Genomic DNA, 26,075 nt, shown 5'->3' with positions numbered 1-26,075 from the left:
TCGCGCCATCCCGATGCGCATGCGCCCAGCCGGCTCTGTGCCGCCCCGCCCGCCTCCCAGCTGGCCGTCGGGATGAGAAACGCCGGCTCGCGCCGTCCCGACACACACGCGCCCAGCCGGCATTCACTCCATAAGACAAGTTTTTAGAGGAGGAAAACAAGATTTTTTCTTGTTTTCCTCCTCTAAAGACTAGGTGCGTCTTATGGTCAGGTTCGTCCTATGGAGCGAAAAATACGGTACATGCACGCACATCCACGCCGACGCAATCACATCACTTCTGGTTTATACCTGGATGTGCCACATGGCTATGGGCCTTTTACCACTCAATAGGGTTGCCAACCTCCAGGTGGTAGCTGGAGATCTCCCACTATTACAACTGATCTCCAGGCAACAGAGATCAGTTCCCCTGGAGAAAATGGCCGCTTTGGCTAGGGTTGCCGACCGCCAGGTTCATTCCTGCATTGTGCAGGGGGTTGGAATAGATGACCCTGGTGGTCCCTTCCAACTCTATGATTCTTCTATGATTTTATGATTCAGGTAGTAGCTGGAGATCTCCAGCTATTACAACTGATCTCCAGCTGATAAAGATCAGTTCACCTGGAGAAAAATGGCCACTGTGGCAATTGGACTCTATGGCACTGAAGTCCCTCCCCTCCCCAAAACCCGCCCTCATCAGGCTCTGCCCCAAAAATCTCCCGCCGGTGGTGAAGAGGGACCTAGCAACCCTAGCCCTGGCTACTGGGCTCTATGGCATTGAAGTCCCTCCCTTCTCCAAACCCCGCCCTCCTCAGGCTCCACCCCCAAAATCTCCCGGCAATTCCCAACCCAAAGTTGGCAACCCTACCACTCAAATCCTGGATGCAAACCGGAAGTGACGCGATCGTGTCAGCACGGCTGTGTGCGCACGATCCCTGCCCCAGCTCCGCCCCCAAAACCTCCTGCCGGAGGAGAGGGGGGACCTGGCAACTCTAGGTTTGGCACAGCCAGAGAGCCAGGCCGCCGCAGAGCCAGGTTTTCGGCGGCTGTTTTTTGGCGGCGCCAGAGTGGGTCGTAATGTTGGGAAACAGCCTTCACCAACGTACAAATTATTATTAATTTCTAGAATGCCTGCAGTAATTAAGCACTGTACATCCACCCAACTGTCGAATCTGTGCTGGAACAAACAAGGGGAAGCGGAGAAGGAAGGGAAAGGGCGAGTCAGAAAGGGATGAATGCGGCTACGGGGGGATCTGGCTGCGGTTAGGGAAGGAGACGGAGAATGAAAGGAGACGAGGGGTTTGTAGGAAGGAGGAGGGACGGCTGCCGCATTGGTGTCCAGAGAGGGAATCCCGGGCCTGAGAGGTCGCTGCAAGGAATTTCCCGGTTGTATTCCTTTGCTCTTCTGGAATTCCCTCTCTGGGCTGCCTTCCACCCTATTTTTTTAAAAAATGTTGGTTTAATGAGGATAATTTCTAAAATGGATTCCAGAATTAGATCTGTACACTGTTTCTCACAGCTCCGTCTCTTCCAGTTTGTAATTACGGGCACATGTGTTCCTGGGCATTGCTGGGGTTCCGCTAGGGTTGCCAACCTCCAGGTACCAGCTGGAGATCTCCTGCTATTACAACTGATCTCCAGCCGACAGAGATCAGTTCACCTCGAGAAAATGGCAACTGGACTATGGGGAGTCCCTCTACGGGGACTCTATGGGAGTCCCTCCCCTCCCCAAACCCCGCCCTCCTCCAGCTCTTCCCCAAAAACCTCCCACTGGTGGGGAAGAGGGACCTGGCAACCCTAGATGCCACATGGAAAGATGCTTGACAGCCATATGCAAAGTCATGCCCTGATTTCTTCTTTTTGCACGTGCATGTTAATCACATAACACCGGGGGGGGGGGCGGTGATGAAGAGGGCTATGAATGGCTGGTGCTGAGTAGAGGAGCAAACTGTGTGTGCACAGCACACCGTGTGCTACCTGGACATTAAAAACAACAACAGCAACAGCAAAACCACAGAGGATTCCTCAGGCAGTGTTTGCTCTTTGCAAACAAGAGTGGGTAGTTTGGAATTCCAAAATCCAGAGAGATGTTTGGATAACTGCATTTGTTTAGCGCCTTTCTAGACCCCCCTAGAAAGCTGAAGGTGGCTTACCGATAAAAGCATTACAATTAATTAAAAATGGAATTATTTGAATCAAAAGCCCCAGATATAAACATCCCAATTTCCTCTGAAACTTCCTCAAACAAATGAGATGTCAGGTGATGCCAGAAGGCCTGTAATTAGGGCTGTCAACCTCCAGGTACTAGCTGTAGATCTGCTATTCGAATCATAGAATCATAGAGTTGGAAGGGACCACCAGGGTCATCTAGTCCAACCCCCTGCACAATGCAGGCATTTCACGACTACCTCCCCCCCACACACACACCCCTACTCCATGCCCAGTAGATGGCCAAGATGCCCTCTAACAACTGATCCAGCCAATAGAGATCAGTTCATCTGGAGAAAATGGCCACTTTGGCAATTGGACTCCCTTCAAATGGCATTGAAGATCCTCCCCTCCCCAAACCCCGCCCTCCTCAGGCTCCACCCCAAAAACCTCCCACCTGTGGCAAAGAAGGACCTGGCAACCCTACCTATAATATAATATATGTGTATGAACTGATGGTGCTGAGCAATGCTGGAAATTGCACATGTGCAGTACAATATATACAATTTGGAAATTTAAAAAAACCCTCAGAACAACAGAGGATTTTTCAGGAAGCTGCTGGGGCAAGGAGTTCAACAGTCTAGGGATGGGGAAGCAGTTAGTTGGGAAATCTGTGAAGACAACGCACACATAGTCATAAAGATTTTTTAATGTCTGGAATGTTGATTTCTTAGATCACTGAAGAAGGCTGTATGGCTGAAACACATATGGTCAGAGTATAATTGTGTTATACAGGCTTCCTCGGGAGGAGGTGAGCTCTCCTTCCCTGGAGGTTTTTAAGCAGAGGCTAGATGGACATCTGTCAGCAATGCTGATTCTATGACCTTAGGCAGTTCATGAGAGGGAGGGCATCTTGGCCATCTTCTGGGCGTGGAGTAGGGGTCACTGGGGGTGTGTGGGGGAGGTAGTTGTGAAATTCTTGCATTGTGCAGGGGGTTAGACTAGATGACCATGGTGGTCCCTTCCAACTCTATGATTCTATGTCTTACTCTGTTATATGAGTATGTCAATTTGGTAGGCTATTGCAATGCCCTATATTTGTTATATGTGGTATTAGATTTTATCCTGAAATAAATGTATACAATATTTTGTACTTACATAATTTTTAGAGTGTATAAACTAGGGCCTTGGATTTTTACTTTTATTTATATTTTCTTGACTTTTTTGGGTACTCAATTTTGATCTGGGAGTGAAGCCTGGAGAAACTGGGGTTTGGGGAGGGGAGGGAGCTCTTGCCCAGTAGGTAGGGTTGCCAGTTCCCTCTTTGCCACTGGTGGGAGGTTTTGGGGGTGGAGCCTAAGGAGAGGAGGATTAGGGGGCAGGAGGGACTTCAATGCCCTAGAGTCCAATTGCCAAAGTGGCCATGTTCTCCAGGTGAATGGATCTCTATTGGCTGGAGATCAGTTATAACAGCAAGAGATCTCCAGCTAGTACCTGGAGGTTGGCAACCCTACCAGTAGGGCATCCAATTTGCACTGTGAGGCAGGTAGGGCTGAGAGAGCTCTAAGAGAGCTGTGACTAGCCCAAGGTCATCCAGCCGGCTTCATGTGGAGGAGTGAGGAAACCAACCTGGTTCACCAGATTAGCATCCGCCGCTCACGTGGAGGAGTGGGGGAATCAAACCCGGTTCTCCAGATTAGAGTCCACTGCTCCAAACCACGGCTCTCAACCACTACACCACACTGGCTCACACTAGCGGGCAATTGTCTGCCACAACCGGGCAGTTCGGAACCCTAATGATCTTGACCACGTGGGTTGATACGGGCTAAGGGTGTGCATGTTTCCTTCCTTTGTCAAACATCGCTAGCAGCGAAGGAGGGAAGGCCGAGCCACCAAAGGACTACCGGGGACACGCCCGCATTTCTGCGTACGTCCGCAGAGTCTTACCTTTGTGCCGGATCAAGTAGTGTCCTAGAACGATGAGCGTGATCAGGAGCAGGAAGACGATGAGGGCGACCACTCCCCCGATGACGGCGTGGTACGTGCTCGAGCTGTGCGCCACCGGACTGGCATCTGCCCAAAGAAAGGAGTGGAAGGGTGAGCCACTGAGCTTCCAAGGCAATCCACCCATCACGTTGTGGGGGCATCCCCCCCTTGCTACCAAGCATCCTTCAGGTCCCCGAGTTGCAGCCAGGAAAAAGGGAAAGAGAATTGAGAAAGTGGCAGGCAGGTTAGGTGGAGGGAAAGTTAAAGTTGTGACCTTTTCTTCTCAGTCTGGGAGGGCACTGGGGCTTTTAGGGATGGGAGAAATCCCATGGAGCAGACGCCCTTAACTCAGCACCAAAGGGGGGTGCCCCCCTGCTCTGTAGCTTTATTCTCCCTGTGCGCTTCTCCACTGCTTCTCAATTCCAATTTAATTAAGGGAATTTCCAAACTTTACTCTAAAACAGGGGTGGGGAACGTCAGGCCCGGGGGCCATATAAGGCCCACAAAATCGTTTGGTCTGGCCCTCCGTGGGTCCTGGCAGATCTCTAGCTCAGAAGGATCTAAGACTGACGATCCGCCTGCTCCCCTGGACAGGAATAGCCTCTATTCAAGGCGGATGCGAGTTGCCGAGAAAAGGAACCTTCTTTCCCCCTTGCAGAAGAGTCGTTAGCTATGGAGCTGCTAGGACCGCCCAAGAATATAGCAGGCTAATTTTTAAGGTGATAATTTTGTATGGCCTGCGAATGATGTTATAAATATCCAAATGGCCCTTGGAGAAAAAAGGTTCCTCACCCCTGCTCTAAAAGGTGGTTAAAGGGAGACATGACAGAGGTCTATAAAATTCTGCATGGTATGGAGAGAGTGGACAGGGAGAAGCTTTTCTCCCTCTTTCATAATACCAGAAACCGGGGGTCATCTGCTGAAGCTGGAGGGTGAGAGATTCAAAACAAATAAAAGGAAGTATGTCTTCACACAACGCATAGTTAAATTTTGGAACTCCCTGCCCCAGGGTGTGGTGATGGCTGCCAGCTTGGAAGGCTTTAAGAGGGGAGTGGACATGTTCATGGAGGATAGGACTATTCATGGCTACTAGTAAAAATGGCTACTAGTAATTATGCAGATCTATTTTCTCCAGTATCAGAGGAGCAGGCCTATTATATTGGTGCTTTGGAACACAGGCAGGATAGTACTGCTGCAGTTGTCTTGTTTGGGGGATTCCTAGAGGCACCTGGTTTGCCACTGTGTGAACAGACTGCTGGATGTAATGGGCCTTGGCCTGATCCAGCATTTGGTCCATTTTAGTGTATCGTAAACTATTTGGAAATCTTAATTACACATGTTTCAGGTTAAATTGTTTGTAATTTTTTAATCCTTTTATCCTTTGTACAGATGATACAAGTGTTTTATTGGCATATACTGTACTAATAAATCTGAATCTGAATTAAAATCTGATTCAGTATGGCTTTTAAAAAAATGTTCTTATGTTCTTACCCTGTGGTAGAATATCAAAGGTGCCTTTTTAAAGGCTCAAAAAAGCTGCGAAACCCCTGCATTAAGGTCACACAGTATTTTCACATTATGTGTATTGGTAATGCAGAGGTGGGGTTGGGGAGAGGAAGGAACTGAAATGTGTGGGATACTGCGCATGTGCAGCGTTTCATACAAAATCAAAGCCAACAGAACCGAACATTAGTAATGCATCTGTTCCATATTGGAGACAAGGAATGCTTCAAAATCCCATGACAAAATGCGGGTGAGATGGCCTTATTTGGCCTAACGGTAGGGCCAGAATTGTATGGACACCTGGTACACACAGGGGTCTGTGGGATCTCGTTATAATAAAAACCCATCCACATCCCAAAGAAAGACCATCCAAGTAACTCTCCCTCTTCCTTGGTTAGCGTGCATCATCCAAACTATTGCGCACTAGGAGGAAAGAGCGGTTGCATACAAAGTCAACGCTACGTAAGGCAGAGGAAGGCAGAACAGGGTACACCACTCCTAAATCTTGACAGGAAATTCAGAAAAAAAAGCAAAAACAAAAGATTGATAGATTGGGTAGAGAGAAGGTTGATGCTGTCAGCAGGATACTCTGTGGATTATGCCATAAAGATCAAAGACAAGCAAAGAGAAGAGCAGAAAGTCCATGCAAGTCGGACACCATATCAGAAGCTCCATGCAGGTCACACCTGAGAATCTAAACTGGCCCCTCAATTACACACAAAGCTGCTTTATACTGAATCAGACCCTTGGTCCATCAAAGTCAGTATTGTCTACACAGACCAGCAGCAGCTCTCCAGGGTCTCAGGCAGGGGTCTTTCACATCACCACCTTGCCTAGTCCCTTTAACTGGAGATGCAGGGGATTGAACCTGGGACTTTCTGCATGCCGAGCAGATGCTCTACAGAGCCACAGTCCCTCCCCTACTTGACTTGCTCTGAACTTAGCTTTCTGTCCCTGATCCAGAAGGCCCTTTCTAGACACATCACAAAACCCAGTGCTCCATCACTGGGATGCCTCAGTAGAAATAATTGTCTCCGGCCCCTGGCGGCCCAACAGAGTCGGAATCGTTGCAGCTCTAAAGGTTGCTGCCCTTCCCTTCGTCGACAGTGATGGGGGGAAATGGTCCTCTGGTCATAAGAAGTAGCTGACCGATATTATTATCATTGGAAAGAGTTGATCATCACATTTGTCATCTCTCTCCGGCACCCAAGGCTAGAGAGGGGCATGAAAAGTAGCAAAGCCGTCGCCGGCTTCTTGCAGGTGGAAAACCAGACACAGAGGCGTCGAAAGGCACCCCGCAAACCAAAGCGGGTGTCAGCCGAATCCTCTGCCGGTTCATCTCAGCCACCAGGACCGCAGGGCACCCACGGCCTTTCTCCCGCTCATGGATTCTGTCAAACAAGCCCTCAGTTGGAATCCATCAGGAGGGGGGCGGGGCTTGTGGTACCTGAGAAGGATGCGGTTGCTATGGCAACCACTCTGGGCAGGGAAAGGGCCTGATGGAAGGGCTGCTGTGGAGTTTGCTCAAAGGGGTGCGGGGAAGTGGGGAAAGCTTGTGTGTCTGGGGTGGGGGTGGGGGATCCATAGCAAAAAGCCAGGAAAGTGAGAGAGAACAGGGAGGGCCCCTGGTGGAAAACACGGCTTAAGGCCTCTTCTTTCCACACAAGTCAAGACATACTAAAAGTCTGTGAAGACATAATGAACACCCTTTAAAAAAAGCTCAGCTACCTTTTCATGAAAAGTACGTCTCTTCCAGTGATGCTGATGGCTGCTCACACATCTTGGGTAGGCAAGGAGAAGCTGGGGCGCTGGCAAAGTCCAGTAAAACCAGTGAAGGTATGGCTGGCAAGCCGCCACCAGGGGCAGGGAACCTCCATCCCTGGGTCCCGTTTTCCACCAAAACAAAACAAAAATCGCCATTGGGCCGATAGCGTGATGACACTGTCAAGGAAAACCCAGAGGTGATGCCAGTCCTCTCTAGGAATCACTGGAAATTCTGTGGCTTTACCATAGAGTTTCTGTTGATTCCTAGAGAGGCGTGATGTTATGCCCTTGCCAACAGTGCCCACTATGTCCCTACTGCCTGGTCTCCCACTAATTGCCAGATCATGCTTGGCTACACTAAGCAGAGGGAAACAGCCGAGTGGCCGAACTGGGCAATCTGAGGTTAGCTTGCTTGGCTTGAAAACGTCAGCCAGGAATCCTCTAAGAGTTGCCAACTCAAGGTGGGAAAATTCCTCGAGATTTGGAGATGGAGCTTGGGGAGGGGAGTTGGGGAGGGACCTCGTTGTGTATAACACCATGCAGTCCACCATTCAAAGCTGCCATTTCCTCCGTGGCCAGTTATGCAAGGCTGTTTCCCTTGCGCTCACCCCACTGTTTTGATCATGCAGGCCTTTCCCAACCATCAGAGGTCGCCTCGCTCTCCCTGCGGGTTTCTGCACATTTTGTCCCTGTTTCCCGGATGGTGTTTTAGCGGAAATCCGGACGACGCGGGCGAAATGCGCAGAAACGCACGGGGAGAGCGAGGCGACCTCTGACGGTCAGGAAAGGCCTGCAGAATCACAACGAAGCACCGGATCAGTCAGCGGGGGTGACTGCGGAGAAACCGCCCTGCATAAATGGCCCATGAGTACTGACTTCTGTCCTCTGGACATGAGTTGCAATTGCAGGACATCTCCAGGCCCCACCTGGAGGCTGGTAACCCTACCTCCCCATCAGCCCACTCCAGCGGAAAGAAGGGAGGGCCCAACAGAAAGAGCTTGCCTGCTCCTTCCCCCTTCCTGGGAGCTTTTTGGATGTATAACCGTGGAGTTTTCACCAAATCCTACAGCACCCCCCTCCGATATCATGACATCACTTCTGGTTTTCGCCAGAATTGACATCGCATACTGGTACACTGCCCAGTTTGCCACCATTTTCTCTCTCTCTCTCTATCCTTTTAGGTGCTGGCAGGCAACAGGGCAGATTGTTCAAAGATCTGTTACTGTGGAAGACCTGGCTAAACCTATATGTTGTGTGTGGCTCCTAAGCGTCTTTTGCTAAGATAACTCAACACTCCCAAGTCCTAACACCACAGACCCAAAGCACATTTCCTTTATTCAGTTAAGGCCCAAAGGCCTACTCTGATTAAAAAGACGAACGGGCCTCATGAGAGCCTGGTGCGGGAAAGCAGAGAGTTGGGCAGGGCAGACCTGGGTTCAAGTTCTCGCTCGCATACGAAGCTCACTAGGTAGCTGTGGATGACTCCACTTGCTCTAACCTTCACCTACCTTGCAAGGTTGCTGTTTGGTTTAAATGTACATCATCTGAAGAATCTTGGAGGAAGGGCGGGATGAAAAAACGTAACAAACAAATATGGTTAAGTAGGCATCTTTAAGAGTGTCCGTGTTCTTTTGATGGCAAAATCAGCCCCCCCCCCCCAATAATTTCATAAGGCCAATGCTGGATCAGACCAAGGTCTATCAAGTCCAGCAGTCTGTTCACACAGTGGCCAACTCCCTCCCTGACCTGACAAAGCCCTGCCTGTAGGAAATCCTGTTGCTACACACGCATCTGGCTTTGGAGATTTTACTGGGCATGTCCTACTTGCTTAAAAGCTTATTGTGTTTATCATGAGGACCTTTTTTTGCCCGCAACTCACAGCTGACTTACGGTGACCCCTGATGGAGTTTTCAAGGCAAGAGACGAACAGCGGTGGTTTCCCATTGCCTGCCTCTGTGTCGTGTCCCTGGTAGTCCTCGGTGGTCTCCCATCCAATACTGACCCTGCTTGGCTTCTGAGATCTGACGGGAATGTAAGCATGGGCTATCCAGGCTAGGTAGGCTTGCCACCTCCGGATCGGGAAACACCTGGAGATTTCTGGGGCAGAGCCTGATTTGGGCAGGGTTTGGGGGAGGGGAGGGACTTCAATGCCATAGAGTCCAATTGCCAAAGCGGCCATTTTCTCCAGGGGAACAGGTCTCTATCGGCTGGAGATGGGTTGTAATAGCAGGAGATCTCCAGCTAGAATCTGGAGGTTGGCAATCCTATCCCCGGCCCTAGAAGTGTGCAGCTGTCCTTGATGAGGGCCAGGGCCTTTTCGGCCCTGGTTCTGGCCTGGTGGATAGTGTTGCCAGATCCAAGTTGGGAAATACCTGGAGGTTTTTGGGGCAGAGACTGAGGAGGGCGGGGTTTGGGGAGGGACTTCAATGCCATAGAGTCCAATGGCCAAAGCGGCCATTTTATCCAGGGCAACTGATTTTTATTGGCTGGAGATCAGTTGTCATAGCACGAGATTTCCAGCCACCACCTGGAGGCTGGCAACCCTACTGGTGGAACTCCCTCCCCAGTGACATCAGGGCCCTTAAAAAATCCCAAGGGCCTGAAAGAAGGAGCTTTTCCACCAGGCCTATAACTGAGGGCAGCCATGGGTGTCATCTGCTGGCATTAGGGTTGCCAGGTCCCTCTTCGCAACGGTGGGAGATTTTGGGGGTGGAGCCTGAAGAGGGTGGGGTTTGGGGAGGGGAGGGACTTCGATGCCATAGAGTCCAGTTGCCAAAGCGGCCATTTTTCTCCAGGTGATCTGATCCCTATCAGCTGGAGATCAGTTGAATTAGCAGGAGATCTCCTGCTACTACCTGGCAGTTGTACAAAGAGGCAGCACGTGGCTCAAAATAATAAACATCAAAAAACAACAATTGTGTTTATCTTACTGTCAAATGTATTGAAAATAGACCACCAAAACAAATGAAAAGTGTGTCAAAACCACACACACAATAGCCTCGCAGGGCTAGCCTCGCAGGGCTTAAGGCAGTGCCAATAGGCTGAAAATATAGGAAAGCCAAACAGCTAAACAAAACTAAAGCCTCCCGGGCTGAATATAAACCCAAAAAGATATGGTTATAAGCAGTACACAACAATAGTGGTGGTTGTAAGCAATACACAACAATGGTGCTATTACAAACACAATAATAACAAAACAAAAATGCGGTCCAAGGTGGGTCCGTCGCAAAGACGCGTTTCGAATCTTCAGTTTGCCGACCCTGAGGATTTAAAGGGACCACACTTTTCTTAGGAAACAGACATTTCATGCAATGGTATGAAACAACACTGTTAACAACAATGTTTATCTAAGCAATTTTAAGAAATTAAGGCCTTTAAAGGCTTACCAACCACTTTTAGAGAAGGAATTAGAACTAAGTAGAATAGTTCATCACATGTATAACCTGCAATACAATAAAGCCATTTAAGAATGAAAAATAAATGGGAAGAAGCTATCTTAAAAATTTATAAGAATGGTGGATGTTAAAGAGGGAAGAAAGGGAATACATCTTACCCCATCTGATACTACAAGACGTTAAGGTTTTTTCATAATTTTCAATCTGGCCTCAGCCTTTGCTGCTTGCGGAGTGATAGAGAAAGAACAATTCCTAAAGTATCCACAGCTGAGGCTTGAGATAAGGATGTTAAGACCTAGTTAAAGGGACAGCTGCTTACAAGAAGCAGGATAAGTCAAACTCTGTGTTCAAACCACTAGGTTCAAACCACTACCTGGCAGTTGGCAACCCTAGCTAGCATCCCTACCCCCACCGTCTCCTTTTTGGCTCTGCTTGGTTATGCATTATGGGGGGCTCTGTCTGACTTCCATGTGCTCAGCAGCTATTATGTTCTTAATTGAACGCCATCTATTCTTTTCATGTTGTAGGTAAGATTGCTCGATCTTGTTTTAATGATATTGGATGTTTTTTTTTTAATGTATATGTAGGAGAAGTAGAGTTGGTTTTTATATGCCGACCTTCTCTGCCTTTTAAGGAGACTCAAACCAGCTTACAATTGCTTTCCCTTCCTTTCCCCACAACAGACTGTGAGGGTAGGTGAGGCTCAGAGAGCTCTAAGAGAGCTGTGACTAGCCCAAGGTCACCCACCAGGCTTCATGGGTAGGAGTGGGGAAACCAACTCGGTTCACCAGATCACAGTCCATCACTCATGTGAAGGAGTGGGCAATCAAACCCGGTTCTCCAGATTAGAGTCCACCGCTCTGAACCACTACACTACGTTGTATTATGGTTATAGCTATAATTTTACTGTTGTTACCTTCCCTGAGCCCGGCTCTGGCTGGGGAGGGCAGGATAGAAATTTAAATAATAAATAAGCAAAAATAATTCAATGACAGCAACCGCCTTCTTCTACTGATGTCCCAGCCAAAGATATACTTCCTCTCAACATGGAGGTTCCATTTAGCTATCATGGAAAACCTCTGCTGATAGAGCTTATACAGGAGGGCATGTTTAATACTTTAATGTTTAAACCAGTGGCCACAGCCCCATCTTGTGACAGAGAGTTCCAAAGGTTAAATACGCATTTGCAGGGGGGGGGGAGTACTTTCTTTTAATGCTACAACCAATCAATGTCATTAGGTGATACTGACTTCTAATATCACGGGGGAGAAGTTTCTGCAGTTGACTTTGCCCATAGCACTGTGACATTTTGGTGCAGCGTAGTGACATTTTGAAGTGGTGTTGAATCTAAAATGGAGTAAAAAAAACCATGACAAATAAAGCACTTAAAAAAAACAACGGATGGGATGCTAACAGCAAATTAGGTAACAAATTATGTTGGCTAATCTTAAGAAACAAATGAATGAAAGCTCCAGAAATTAAAAGTCACAGAATAACACCAACGACTGTCTAAGGAAGAAGAAGAAGAAGAAGAGTTGGTTTTTATATGCCGAATTTTCTCTACCACTTAAGGGAGAATCAAACTGGCTCACAATCACCTCCCCTCCCCCTCCCCACAACAGACAACCTGTGAGGTAGGTGAGGCTGAGAGAATGTGACTAGCCCAGGGTCACCCAGCCAGCTTCATGTGTAGGAGCGGGGAAACCAACCCAGTTCACCAGATTAGTGTCCGCCGCTCGTGTGGAGGAGTGGGGAATCAAACCCGGTTCTCCAGATTGGAGTCCACTGCTCCAAACCACCGCTCTTAACCGCTACACCATGCTGGGACAGCCCAAAGTACAGAAGAGGATGGAATCATAGATTCAGAGAGTTGGAAGGGGCCATACAGGCCATCTAGTCCAACCCCATGCTCAATGCAGGATCCACCTAAAGCATCCCTGAAAAGTCTTCATCCAGCTGCTGCTTGAAGACTGCCAGAGAGGGGGAGTTGACCACCTCCTTAGGCAGCCGATTCCATTACTGAACTACTCTTACTGTTAAAAAAAATTCTTAATATCCAGCCAGTCCCTTTCTGCCTGTAATTTAAACCCGTTATTGCAAGTCCTATCCTCTGCTGCCAACAGCCCTCCTCTAAGCAACAGCCTTTCGAATAATTAATGAGAGCAATTATGTCCCCCCCTTCACCTCCTCTTCTCCAGCCTGAACATTCCCAAGTCTCTCAGCCTTTCCTCATAGGGCTTGGTCTCCAGGCCCCTGATCACCCTCGTCTGTACCTGCTCCATTCTGTCCACATATTCAGCAGTTGAGCTTATTGTATTGAACTGTGGTAGTCAGAGCTAAGTCGACCCCTGAATCTGTTTAGTTCCTCACCAGAGGACTGGAATGCCTGCTGAAGGGGTTAATACTGGGCTTTGAAAAGTGCGCATGTGTGAATATGCTGCCAACCCAAACTGATCGACAACCATTTATGTCGCTATGGATGACATAGATGAACAGTGAATGGCAGGATTTATTTATGAGTGATTTATAGGATCTGTCTGCTCAAGCCATTGCTTGCCAAGAGGAACAGCCATGCCGGAAGTACCACTCCATCAGTGTGTGTGAGAATGCGCACGTGCAAAAAGCTGATTGTACTGTAGTGTGCTGTTAAGAAGGAATAGTTGGAGGCAATTCCCCCAAACAGCCTCAAACTGGCTCCAAACAGCCAAACAAGCCATTGGAAAACTGGCTGCCCAATGGCCACTGGCAAACAGGGTGTGAGCCCAAATGGCAGGTGTTGAAGCGTCTCTACTTTTCTCGTGCATTGAAATCCATGTGCATAGAGGGATGGTAGGCATGAGAGTGGCTGGTCCTGCCCTCTGCCTATGTGCAATCCCTGGCTTGCAATCATGGAGTAGACACTCATGGAGGAAGTGTACGCATGCAAACTCCCTCCATACGCGCAGGAACACTGAAATGTTCGTGATCTCAGGGAGCATTTAAAGAAGAAGAAGAGTTGTTTTTATATGCTGACTCTCTACTACTTAAGGAAGAATCAAACCGGCTTACAATCACCTTCCTTTCCCCTCCCCATAACAGACACAGGAAGGTGGAGCTGAGAGAGTTTGGAGAGAACTGTGATTTGCCCAAGATCACCCAGCAGGCTTCATGTGGAGGAGTGGGGCAACCAACCTGGTTCTCCAGATTAGAGTCCGCCACTCACGTGGAGGAGTGGGGAAATCAACCCGGTTCACCAGATTAGAGTCCGTCGCTCCAAACCACTATACCACACTGGTGTAGTGTAGGTGCATAAGCCTCCTATGTATGTAGATGTCATGCTTACTAGCCAGTGGTTGTGCACTGTATTGTGGGCAGTGCTCTTGAGTCTGCTGCCTTTCTGTGAGCATTGATTTCAATACATATGCTGTTGTTGTGCAGCTACTGAGCCTACATGTTGAGCCACACATGCGGCCACATGTTGAGTGTGGGTACTGAGCATAAACAACTCAAAGGGACATTTCCTAATGCCACAGGCCAAAAGCACAATTCCTTTGCTTCCGCAAAGAAAAAAACCCGAGTCAGTTAAAGCCCAATTAAAATTTTGAATGGACTTCACAAGAGCTGGTACAAGGAACCAGAGTGTCGGACAGTGACTGAGTAGCTCTGGGTTCAAATCCATGCGAACACACAAAACATACTGAGTAACTATGGACCACTCCAGGTTCTCTAACCCTCACCTGCCATGCAATGTTGTTGTATGGTTTAAATCTACATCATCTGGAGAATCTTGGAGAAAGGGTAGGAGAAAACATTGCAAACAAATATGGTTAAATATGGCGAGCCAGTGTGATATAGTGGTTTAACAGCGGTGGTTTGGAGCAGTGGACTCTAATCTGGAGAACTGGGTTTGATTCCCCACTACTCCACATGAGCGGCGACTCTAATCTGGTGAACGGGGTTGGTTTCCCCGCTCCTACCCGTGAAGCCTGCTGGGTGACGTTGGGCTAGTCACAGCTCTCTCAGCTCCACCTACCTCACAGGGTGTCTGTTGTGGAGAGGGGAAGGAAAGGTGATCAGAAGCCAGTTTGATTCTTCCTTAAGTGGTAGAGACAGTCGGCATATAAAAACCAACTCTTCTTCTTCTTCTTTTTCTTCTTCTTCTTCTTCCCAGTCACCCCTTTCTGTGGGCAGGTTATGCATTAAGGAGATTTATAGGCTGTTTTGTAACTGAGGTTCTCAACGCGGTTCAGAAAAAACACAGAAGCAATAAATAGTCGTAAAGGAAATCAGGAAAAGACTAATTGTAAAAAATTCCAATAATTGTAAAAAATTGTCTCAACAATAAGGAATGGTTAAAAACATACTCATAATGGCAGCAGTTACAAAGGAATGGCAAAAAAGAATCCAGAGGCAGTTAAAAATCAGATGAAAATGATTAAGGCAAAGAATGAATAGAGCCAACTGAAATGTTATTATTGCCAAAGGTTTAGAAACAAAATCATGATGTCTTTATCTAGCATCTTAAGATTCAAACATTTAAAGGCTGAGTGAATGGACAGAGAGAGTTAGTTAGTTTAAGAGATGAGGTGCCAACATAGAGAAGACCCTGTCTCTTGTAAAGCCCTTTCTTGCTTCTGAAGAAGGGAGTATGCAGAGAGCCGAGCCTCTGACAGTGGTTTTAGCAGGGAGGCAGGTTTGCACCTCCAAGTTCTTCACAGGAGGACTGCGAAGTCAAGCTGTTTCCTGCATGTGTGAATGGACTGTCACAGATCCATGGCCCCAGGTATCCCAGGCAAGGTTTGTCAAAGGAGTCACAAGTCACACCGTCAGTTACCAGTCAGGAGGTGTATTCGAGCTCCTTTGGAGTCCATTGGAGTACCCTTAACGATTCTAGGTAGGGTTGCCAGGCCCCTCTTCGCCACCGGTGGGAGGTTTTGGGGGCGGAGCCTGAGGAGGGCTAAACTTGGGGAGGGACTTCAATGCCACAGAGTCCAATTGCCAAAGCAGCCATGTTCTCCAGGTGAACTGATCTCTATTTGCTGGAGATCAGTTGTAATAGCAGGAGATCTCCAGCTAGTACCTGGAAGTTGGCAACCCTAATTCTAGGTCCCTGAGCAAATGTCCAGGATGCGGCCCCAGACGGACCACTGTTTTCTCCTGCAAGTGAGTATGCTCTTCTTCCTTCCTCTCCCCACATTGGGGGTGGTGGGGGGTGAGGCCCTTTGCAGGGCCTTTTGTCCTCCCAAACCACCCCTTATCAGCTGGTGATACGCCCCGCCAGTTAGGGTTGCCAGGTCCCTCTTCACCACCGGCGGGAGGTTTTTGGGGCGGAGCCTGAGGAGGGGGGGTTTGGGGAGGGGAGGGACTTCAATGCCATAGAGTCCAATTGTCAATGCGGCCCTTTTCTCCTGGTGAACTGATCTCTATTGGCTGGAGATCAGTTGTAATAGCGGGAGATCTCCAGCTAGTACCTGGAGGTTGGCGACCCTACTGCCAGTCCAACGTTGACAATAAATTCCACCTGAAACCAAAATCTGGAGGGCCCTACTGGAAAGGCGGAGACAAATCTGGGGAAAAACATTAAAAACAAAACAAACAGCAACTTTTCTCAACAGGTCAGACATCATATAGATCATATAGATTCCTGTCCTGGGAATCATCCGAGAAGACCCGAGAGCCGCATGAAGAAAGCGCAAGGCCATGCTCCTTATATTGCGGAAAAAAATGCAGAAAAGAGACTCAGTCAGACAAAAAAAAGGCGTCCAGCCAACAGAAGGCACTGTGGAACAATGCTTACCATTAACAGCCAGGTTGTACCTCGCTTCAGAGGTGCCCATGATATTGCTGGCGCTGCAGATGTAGGTCCCGCTGTCGCTTTTGTTCAAAGAGAGGAAGAGAAGGATGTTGTCTTGGGTCTCTGTCAAGGGTGCGTCAACCCCCTCCTTCCGCCAAATGAACTCCTGGGGGCTGAGAAGAGAGAATGACCCATTAAGGAGATCCCAAGACTCGGTCGATGATGAATACGCAAAGTTAAATTAAAATATCTGGGCACCCCAGGGCTGACAAGTGCCAGGTGGTGGCGGGCAAACCCCCGCCAATCCACCTGGCTGCCCGCTGACCATCTGAGGGTTGGCGGGCAACGCGTGCACACATGCCTGCCCAATGCACCAAATCCCTTCCAGTTTACACCCGGAAGCGCCGCATCGCAAGGGGCCGTTGACCACTCAAAGTTTGATATACCGTTTTGGGCTAAAGATGCCTTATGTATGCAGAGTCACTGAATAGGGCTGCCAGCTCTGGGTTGGGAAATAACTGAAGATTTTGGGGGTAGAGCCTGAGAAGGGTGGGGTTTGGGGAGGGGAAGGACTTCAGTGGGGTATAATGCCATAGAGTCCACCTTCCAAACCAGCTATTTTCCCCAGGTGAACCGATCTCTGTCGCTTGGAAATCAGTTGTAATAATGGGAGATCTCCAGCCACCACCGGGAGGTTGGCAACCCTGTCACTGAAGACCAATTGGACTATAATGGGGGGATCTGCCCCCCTTTGGACCTGACCCGCAGGGTAGGGGTGCCAACCTCCAGATGGTGGCTGGAGATTTCCCGCTATTACAACTCGTCTCCAGGAGAGAGAGATCAATTCACCTGTAAAAAATGGCCGCTCGGGAAGGTAGACTCTATGGCTTTATAACCCAGTGAAGTCCCTTCCCTCCCCAAACCCCAACTGCCTCAGGCTCTACCCCCAAAATCTCAAGGTATTTCCCAACTCAGAGCTGGCAACCCTACCGCAGTGCCATGAACCTTGTTGGGTGACACTGGTCCAGCAGAAACCAACATGTGAGAACCCATCTTGGTATAGGGCTTAGGGTGCTGCAGCTGGATCTGGGAGACGCAGGTTCGAATCCGCACACTGCCATGGAAGCTCACTTGGGTGACCTTGGGCCAGTTGCTCCCTCTCAGCCTAACCTACCTCGCATGGTTGTTGTTGTGATGTTTAAAATGGAGGAATGGAGAATGTTCTAAGCAGTGTTGGGAAGAAAGGCATAGTATAAATATCTAAAAAATATAATCCAACCAACCTGGTGTTGCTGGGTGAGCAGGCAGTTGCCACGCCCAGGGGAAAAACCGGAAGGTGTTTCAGTTTTAGATACTGTGCCTTAACTCACCCTCCACAGGCCACTGCCCATGGCAGAGATGCTGGTGACTGTGAAATACAGGAAGCTTCCTCAAGCAGCGTCACGACATTGGCTTATCAAATTCAGTCTTGCCTGCTCTGACTGGTAGCTGCTGTCCAGGGTCTCAAGCAGAGGTCTTTCACATCACCGACTGCCTAGTCCTTTTTAACTGGCAATGCTGGGGATTGAACCTGGGACCTTTTGCATTCAAGGCGGGGGCTATTCCAGTGAGTCACAGCCCCTCCCCTACAAAGCTGCCTTATACTGAATCAGACTATTGGTCGATCAAGGTCAAGCTTGTCTACTCAGATTGGCAGAGGCTCTCCAGGGCCTCAGGCAGAGGTCTTTCACATCACGTTCTGGTATTATGAGAGAGGGAGAAAAGCTTCTCCCTGTCCATTCTCTCCAAACCATGCATAATTTTATAGACCTCTATCATGTCTCCCCTCAGCCGCCTTCTTTCCAAGCTAAGCAGCCCTAAGTGTTTTAACAGCTCCTCATAGGGCTGTTGCTCTAGCCTCCTGATCATTTTGGTTGCTCTTTTGTGCACCTTCTCAAGCTCTGCAGTATCCTTTTTTAGGTGGGGTGACCAGAACTGTACACAATATTCCAAGTATGGTCTCACCATAGATTTGTACAAGGGCAGTAAAATAGCAGCAGATTTATTCTCTATTCCTAGTCTAATTATGGCCAGCATGGCATTTGCCTTTTTCACAGCAGCCGCACATTCTTCACCGAGGTAGCCACTACCACCCCAAGATTCCTTTCTTGGTCTGTCGCTGCCAGCACAGATCCCATCAGTGTATAAGTTGGGATTTATCAATGCACACAGGTGCCTTGGGGACACAAAGGAGGGGCCGTGGCTCAGTGGTAGAGCATCTGCTTGGCATGTAGAAGGTCCCAGGCTCAATCCCCGGCATCTCCAGTTAAAGGGACTAGGCAAGTAGGTGATGTGAAAGACCTTTGCCTGTGACCCTGGAGAGCAGCTGCCGGTCAGAGTAGACAGTACTGACTTTGATGGACGAAGGGTCTGGTTCAGTATAAGGCAGCTTCATATACTCAGAATGGTGCAAACAAGTGACGGGAATTGAAAGCGGCAGCCAACTGGACATAGTCTAATTCTGGAATTAATAAACGTTGCTCCAAGAGAAATTCTGCCACTGAAGAAGAAGAGTTGGTTTTTATATGTCAACTTTCTCTACCACTTAAGGGAGACCCAAACCTGCTTACAATCACCTTCCCTTCCCCTCCCCATGACAGACACCCTGTGAGGTAGGTGGGGCTGAGAAAGCTGTGACTAGCCCAAGGTCACCCAGCTGGCTTCATGTGCAGGAGTGGGGAAACAAATCCAGTTCTCCAGATTAGCCTCATGTGGAAGAGTGGGGAATCAAACCCGGTTCTCTACATCAGAGTCCACCGCTCCAAACCACCGCTCTTAACCACTACATCATTGAGGAATGGAATCATAGAATCATAGAGTTGGAAGGGACCACCAGGGTCATCTAGTCCAACCCCCTGCACAATGCAGGAATTTCACAACTACCTCCCCCCTACACCCCCAGTGACCCTGTACTCCGTACCCAGAAGATGGCCAAGGTGCCCTCCCTCTCATGATCTGCCTTGGGTCATAGAATCTGCATTGCTGACAGATGGCCATCTAACCTCTTCTTAAAAACCTCCAGGGAAGGAGAGTTCACCGCCTCCCAAGGAAGCCTGTTCTACTGAGGAACCGCTCTAACTGTTAGAAAATGCTTCCTAGTGTCTAGACAGAAACACTTTTGATTTAATTTCAACCCGTTGGTTCTGGTCCGACCTTCTGGGGCAACAGAAAACAACTCGGCACCCTCCTCTATATGACAGCCCTTCAAGTACTTGAAGATGGTAAAAACCCATTCATCCTGAATGGAATATAAGAGCCAGCCTGGAGTGGGGATGGGTGTATGATGGAGGACAGGAGGAGACAGGTCTTACACTGGGTTGCCTTGTCCTTCACAGGACAGCCTCAGGTTTTCTCCTTCTCGCGGGTAGGTGGGGTCTGGCTCGATAGAAGCAACGGGCACGTCTGGAGAGACAAAGTAACATCAAATGGTTCCCTCAGACTGGTTGTCCATACCCTCACATGTGCCCGCCCCTGAAGTTTGAGCTGTCAAACATGACCCGGCGCTGCAGTTAGGGTTGCCAGTCTCTGAGTGGCACCTGGAGACATCCCACTATTGCAACTGATCTCCAGACGACCAAGATCAGTTCCCCTGGAGAAAATGGCTACTTTGGAAGGTGGACTCTATGGCGTTATAACCCATTGAAGTCCCTCCCTTCCCCAAACTCCACCCTCCCCAGGCTCCACCCTCCCCCAAATCTCCAGGTATTTCCCAACCCAGACCTGGCAATCCTAGCTGCAGTCAATACATAGGGTTGCCAGGTCCAGGTTGGGAAATACCTGGAGATTTGGGTTGAGGGTGAGCCTGAGAAGGGCAGGGTTTGGGGAGGGCTTCAATGGGGGTATAATGCCATTGAGTCCACCTTCCAAAGAAGCCATTTCTTCCAGGTGAACTGATCTCGGTTGCCTGGAGATCACTTGCAATAGCAAGAGATCTCCAGCCAACACCTGGAGGTTGGCAACCCTATTGATACATGACTGGTACAACAGTTCCAGAAGACCCAGCCCTGCCTACCAGTTTATGGTGTCATAAATCCTGGAATGTGAGAGGAGGGGGATTAGAAGGGAACAGGGATTGGTTGCCAAAATGTCAATCAGGGAAGGAAAAAGCAGAATCGGGGAGAGACAGTGGCCCTTTATGCATGGGTACTTTCACTCACGTTTGCCCCCGGTCTGTCTCAGTTGGTCCTTGGAGTTATTCATGAGTTTTCCATCCATTGGAGGTGACCTCACTGCCAGCCCTCACAAATCCCAGGACATCCCATCCCTCTGTTAACCCGATTCTTCCATCTCCCCTGAGCTCAGCCCAGGTGAAATCCCCGTGCATAAGGCAAAGTGCGGGACATGCACACTTGGTTTCTCTCACAGCCAATTACAAAGCAGCACATAAAGAGGAAGGGATTCAAATACTTCCTGCTTCCTGGAAGCTCTTTCTGAGCAGAAGAAAGGCTTTTTAAAACCAAGGCTTGGATTCCCCCCCACTTTCAGATTGCTTTGTGTTTTGTTCTTAAAATGCTTTTTTATGCAGCAATTCGGTTTTTGGGGGGAATTTTCTCTCACCGTAAGCTCTACAAAGCAAGCCAGTTACAAAGCAGCATTTAAAGGGGCGGGGACTTGATATGAGCTTAGAGACTGCTGGTGCAGAGATTCCCAATAGGAAAGTGTGGGTCCAGCAAGCAACGAACCTCAGGTAAAACTCCCATGCATAAACGACCACTGTTTTCAATAAATTCCTAAACAAAAGGAAGATGGCACACCATTTGGGCTGACTGCGGAAGAGTCTTGCAAGCATATGAAGGGAAGAGAGAGAGAGAAAAGAATAAGGCTGAGAAATCATGGGAAAGGGAGATTTAAAACAGATTAGATTGAGAGCAAAGAGAGCAAGAAGGGGGGAAGAACAGGAAGCCAAAATGAGAGATTACAAGCATAGAGGATGGGGAGGATGCCGAGAGTCTTTTTAAAATGCATATTTAAAAAGAAAGTTTTAGAGACCCAAATTTACAAAAGCAATGAACAAAATAATTAGATTGCAAATGGAGTTGAATCCACAAAAAGGAGCTATCGGAATGGATGAAGCCACTCGGAAGCAGGGAGTTACCAGATCTTTTCTTGTGGCACTCCAAAGGTTCTCTTTTAAGTCTGGCACCCAGTTCAAAGCAGTTCACTGGGTTAATCAATCATTTCAACTGATTTACTAATCGATTCCATTTGCCTAAATTTAAATATCAATTAAAAAAAAGCTCAGAAGGAAAAGAAAACAGCCCTTTTTTGCTTTCAATTAAAGCGTATATCAGGTCCCATCTTAGAAGAGGCATTCCCTCCTGCGAATGTGGAGAATCCCTCTTCTGAGATGGCACCTGCCAACTGCAGTTCTTAAAAATACTTGTCTTTTAAAAAAAATATTTTCATTTGTCAATCGATTTCTGCTTTGCTGATTAATCATATGAGAGTTTTAATCCATTAATGGATTGATGAAAACTGCTTGCATTTATATGTGACTAAACATTGGTTCAGAAGAAAAAAAACTACTTTGTAATTCAGTGATTTTCAAGCTAGAAGAGGCAGTCCCTTTTGTGTGTGGAGGAAGAGGGAATACCTCGTTCGAGAAGAGGCTGACTCTCCATGGTTTTTGTTGCGTCAACATTTTATAGACAGATTGACAGAAGTTATGAAATACATTTCAGCTTATAACAGAGAGGAACAATTCTATATATATCTATTTCAAATGTCACCCAAATTTCTGTTACCGAAATTCTAAGAAATGTTTCCAACAGTGTGCAAAGATGAGTACTTTCTGTATCGCACCACTTGGCTGAACAGACCCTCTCCGTTTAGACAACTTAACCGCTATCCAAACATCGTGAGTCCATCATTTGAGATTTAAATTCTTAATATTTTAGCAAACATCATTTGGGCTGCTGTAAGGAGATCCAAGATCATATTATTAGCTCGAATCAACAGCCAGTAGCCATGTTCCCATGTTACAACGAAAGGCATATAACAGGGGTCCCCAACCTTTTCAAGCCTGCGGGCACATTTGAAATTCTGACACGGCATGGTGGGCGCAGCAACAAAATGGCTGCCACCAAATGGCTGCCGCAGGAGGCGGAGCCAGCCGCAACGTGGATGCCACAGCTCAACTTCAGAAATACAGTATAGATCTTTGTGCTGTGCTGACAGCAGCTGCCAATCAAATCACTAATAGTCAATCAAAAGCCTTGCAGGGTGAAAGTCCTACTTCGCCCCGCCTACTTTCTAAAAACACTTGGCGGGCACCAGAAAAGGTGTTGGTGGGTGCCAGGGCACCCACAGGCACCATGTTGGAAACCTCTGGTGTACAATCTGTGTACGGCACACACTTGATTTTTCTTTATACGTGCACTGAGTAATTCTCAAGTTACATTCAGCGTGAGCACGATGCAAAGTGTTACCCAGGTGCTGGTCCCCGGTTTCACCTGTAAGGTGAACATGCGTACGCCCTTTCTTACAAAGAGAGGCACTGCAATAGGTGAACTGGGCTTTTGTTTTCTGGTTAGCCACTGAACCATGGGTCCTAACACCGGTTGAAATTATTTTCCCTGCCACACCCCCCAGGCTCACGGTGACGTACAGAACACTTCTATCTTCAGAGTAGTCGACGTGGCGGAGTTCGGCAGCGAAGGATGACGAACCGTACAGGCAACGTCAACGCCGTTGTCCTCTTTAGTGACAACAAATTCAACATGACTGGTGACGGTGAATGTCTTCCCGTTGCTGTCTTCTGCCACCTCAGGGTCTTTACCTATGGAAGTTGCAAGACAGCATTAATTGTCATCGGGAACTGTAGCAAAGGGGGACAGAAGACCTTGGGTGTAGGGGAGGGGCTGTGGCTCAGTGGTAGAGCATCTGCTTGGCATGCAGAAGGTCCCAGGTTCAATCACCGGCATCTCCAGTTAAAGGGACTAGGCAAGTAGGTGATGTGAAAGACCTCTCTGCCTGAGACCCTGGAGAACTGCTGCCGGTCTGAGTAGACAATACTGACTTTGATGGAGCTTGATGGTCTGATTCAGTAGAAGGAAGCTTCATATATTAGGAAGAATTTTCTAACAGTTAGAGCGGTTCCTCAGTGGAACAGGCTTCCTCGGGAGGTGGTGAGCTCTCCTTCCCTGGAGGTTTTTAAGCAGAAGCTAGATGGCCATCTGACGGCAATGCTGATTCTATGACCTTAGGCAGATGATGAGAGGGAGGGCATCTTGGCCATCTTTTGGGCATGGAGTAGTGTGTGTGGGAGGTAGTTGTGAATTCTTGCATTGTGCAGGGGGTTGGACTAGATGACCCTTGTGGTCCCTTCCAGCTCTATGATTCTATGATAGGCCAACTTGAATTTTCACAGGCAAGGATTGTGGTAATGTTTGTGGGGAGGGGGGATAAAGCTGTTGGAAAACTTCCATATGTGGTCTTTTGTAGGAAGCTTCTTCATGGCTCAAACTAGATGTAGCGTGTGATTGGCATGGGGATTTGCAGCCAAGCTGCAGCTGCGAGTTCCCTGTGGGGACTCAATTCTGAAGCGCTGCAGGGACCCAATTTAGATCATGACCAAGCTCTAGAGGGTCAGCTTCAGACTTTGCCCCTACAGTTTCCCAACCCCAAAAGGCCCTGGGGTAGGGTTGCCAGCTGAGGCTTGCAATCTCCCAGGAGGAACAGAAGAGAAGGAGAGTTAGTTTTTTATAACTCGATTTTCTCTACCTTTAAGGCTTCTCAACCTTGCTTACAGTTGCCTTCCCTTCCCCTCCCCACAACAGGCACCTTGTGAGGTAGGTGGGGCTGAGAGAGCTCTAAGAGAACTGTGACTAGCCCAAGGTCACCCAGCTGGCTTCATGTGGAGGAGTGGGAAAACCAACTCGGTTCACCAGATTAGAGTCCACCACTGCTAACCACTACACCATGCTAACAGGAACAGGTGCACTGGCAATGTGCTGGTGTGTGATGCCACTTCTAAAGAAAATGATAAATGATGTCCTTACTTCAGATGGAGGACACTCTAGGATTCTTCCAAAACTCTTTGGTTAAATCATAGAGTTTTCGGCAACTCTTAGAGTGTCACCCCCAATGTAATGGAATCATGTCTGGTTTTCACTTGAAGTTACATCGTCTGCCAGCACAATACTGCTGCACGCCCCCAATTCCCACCCACCCCATTTTCTCCCTCTGGAGAAATAGAACTTCCATGTTCAGAAGCAGCATATCTGAGTACCAGACATTAGTGACAAGGATAAGTGCAAAGTTTTACATATGGGTAACAAAAATGAGAAACACGCATACTGGATCGGGGACACACATTTGGGCAGCAGTGTGTGTGAACAAGATCTTGGGGCCTTTGTGGACTGTAAGTTAAATATGAGCAACCAGTATGATGCAGTGTCAAAAAAGGCTACTGAGGGGGTGTATCAACAGGGACATAACATCCCAATCGCATCAGTCAGGCTGCACCTGGAGTCCCGTGTGCAGTTCTGAAGGCCTCACTTCAAAAAGGATGGGGACAGAATGGAGCGGGTGCAGAGGAGAGTGACGAGGATGATCAGGGGCCTGGAGACCAAGTCTTATGAGGAAAGGCTGGGGGACTTGGGATGTTTAGTCTGGAGAAGAGGAGGTTGAGGGGGGACATGATTGCTCTCTTTAAGTATTTGAAGGGCTGTCGCTTAGAGGAGGGCAGGGAGCTGTTTCTGTTGGCAGCAGAGGATAGGACTCGCAATAATGGGCTTAAATTGCGGGCAGAGAGGGACCAGCTGGCTATTTGGGAAATTTTTTTTCTACAGAGAGAGCAGTTCACCTGTGAAATCAGCTGCCTAGGGAGGTGGTGAGCTCCCCCTCCTTGGCAGTCTTCCAGCAGCGGCTGGACAGACACTTCAGGGATGCTCTAGGCCAGAGGTGTCAAACATAAGGCCCGAGGGCCAGATCTGACCCTTTGAGAGCCTTATCCAGCCCACGAGCCAGCTAAGGCTGACGCTGCCGCCCCCGATCTCAATCTGGCCTGGCAAGGCATGGCCCAGCCTGACCAAGTGACATTTACGTCATACCCAGCCCGCGTTAACAATTGAGTTCAACTAGTGTTGCCAAGTGCCGAGTGGTGGTAGGCCAACCCCCGCCAATCCACCTGGCTGCCCGCCGACCAGCTGAGGGTCGGCGGGCAATGCGTGCCCGCGGGCACGACAACACGTCACTTCTGGTTTACACCTGGAAGCGCCGCAGCGCAAGGGGGCGGTTACCACTCAAACTCCCAGTTTGAGTGGTAAATAGGGTTGCCAGGTGCCCGGTGGTGGCGGGTAAAATCCCGCCAATCCACCAGGTTGCCTGCCGGCCAGCTGAGGACCAGCGGTCACAATACGTATGTGCACACTCCGCGCGCATCACTTCCGGGTTTACCCACAAGCGACGCGAATGGTCTGGCAACCTCGGCTGAAACTCTATGGAACCATAGAGGGTGTAAACCGGGTGTGATGCAGCACTTCTGGGCA

The 26,075-nt window shown here is 48.6% G+C and overlaps 1 protein-coding gene across 1 annotated transcript in view; it reads right to left on the bottom strand.

Annotated features, from left to right (window-relative positions):
• Nucleotides 1-26,075, bottom strand: part of CADM3 (cell adhesion molecule 3) — a 195,147-nt gene that overhangs the window by 2,578 nt on the left and 166,494 nt on the right. Inside the window, exons 5-8 of the mRNA XM_056853255.1 lie at nucleotides 23,192-23,362; nucleotides 19,896-19,986; nucleotides 16,549-16,718; nucleotides 4,072-4,197 (exon numbers count right to left, since the gene is read on the bottom strand). Of these exons, the coding sequence (XP_056709233.1) occupies nucleotides 4,072-4,197; nucleotides 16,549-16,718; nucleotides 19,896-19,986; nucleotides 23,192-23,362 (558 nt within the window). The remainder of the gene's footprint in view (nucleotides 1-4,071; nucleotides 4,198-16,548; nucleotides 16,719-19,895; nucleotides 19,987-23,191; nucleotides 23,363-26,075) is intronic.

Source organism: Euleptes europaea, chromosome 7 (assembly GCF_029931775.1).
Source record: "Euleptes europaea isolate rEulEur1 chromosome 7, rEulEur1.hap1, whole genome shotgun sequence".
NCBI lineage: Eukaryota > Metazoa > Chordata > Lepidosauria > Squamata > Sphaerodactylidae > Euleptes > Euleptes europaea.
The sequence above is the reverse complement of the archived record's forward strand: the minus strand, read 5'-3'. Positions and strand labels throughout refer to the sequence as shown.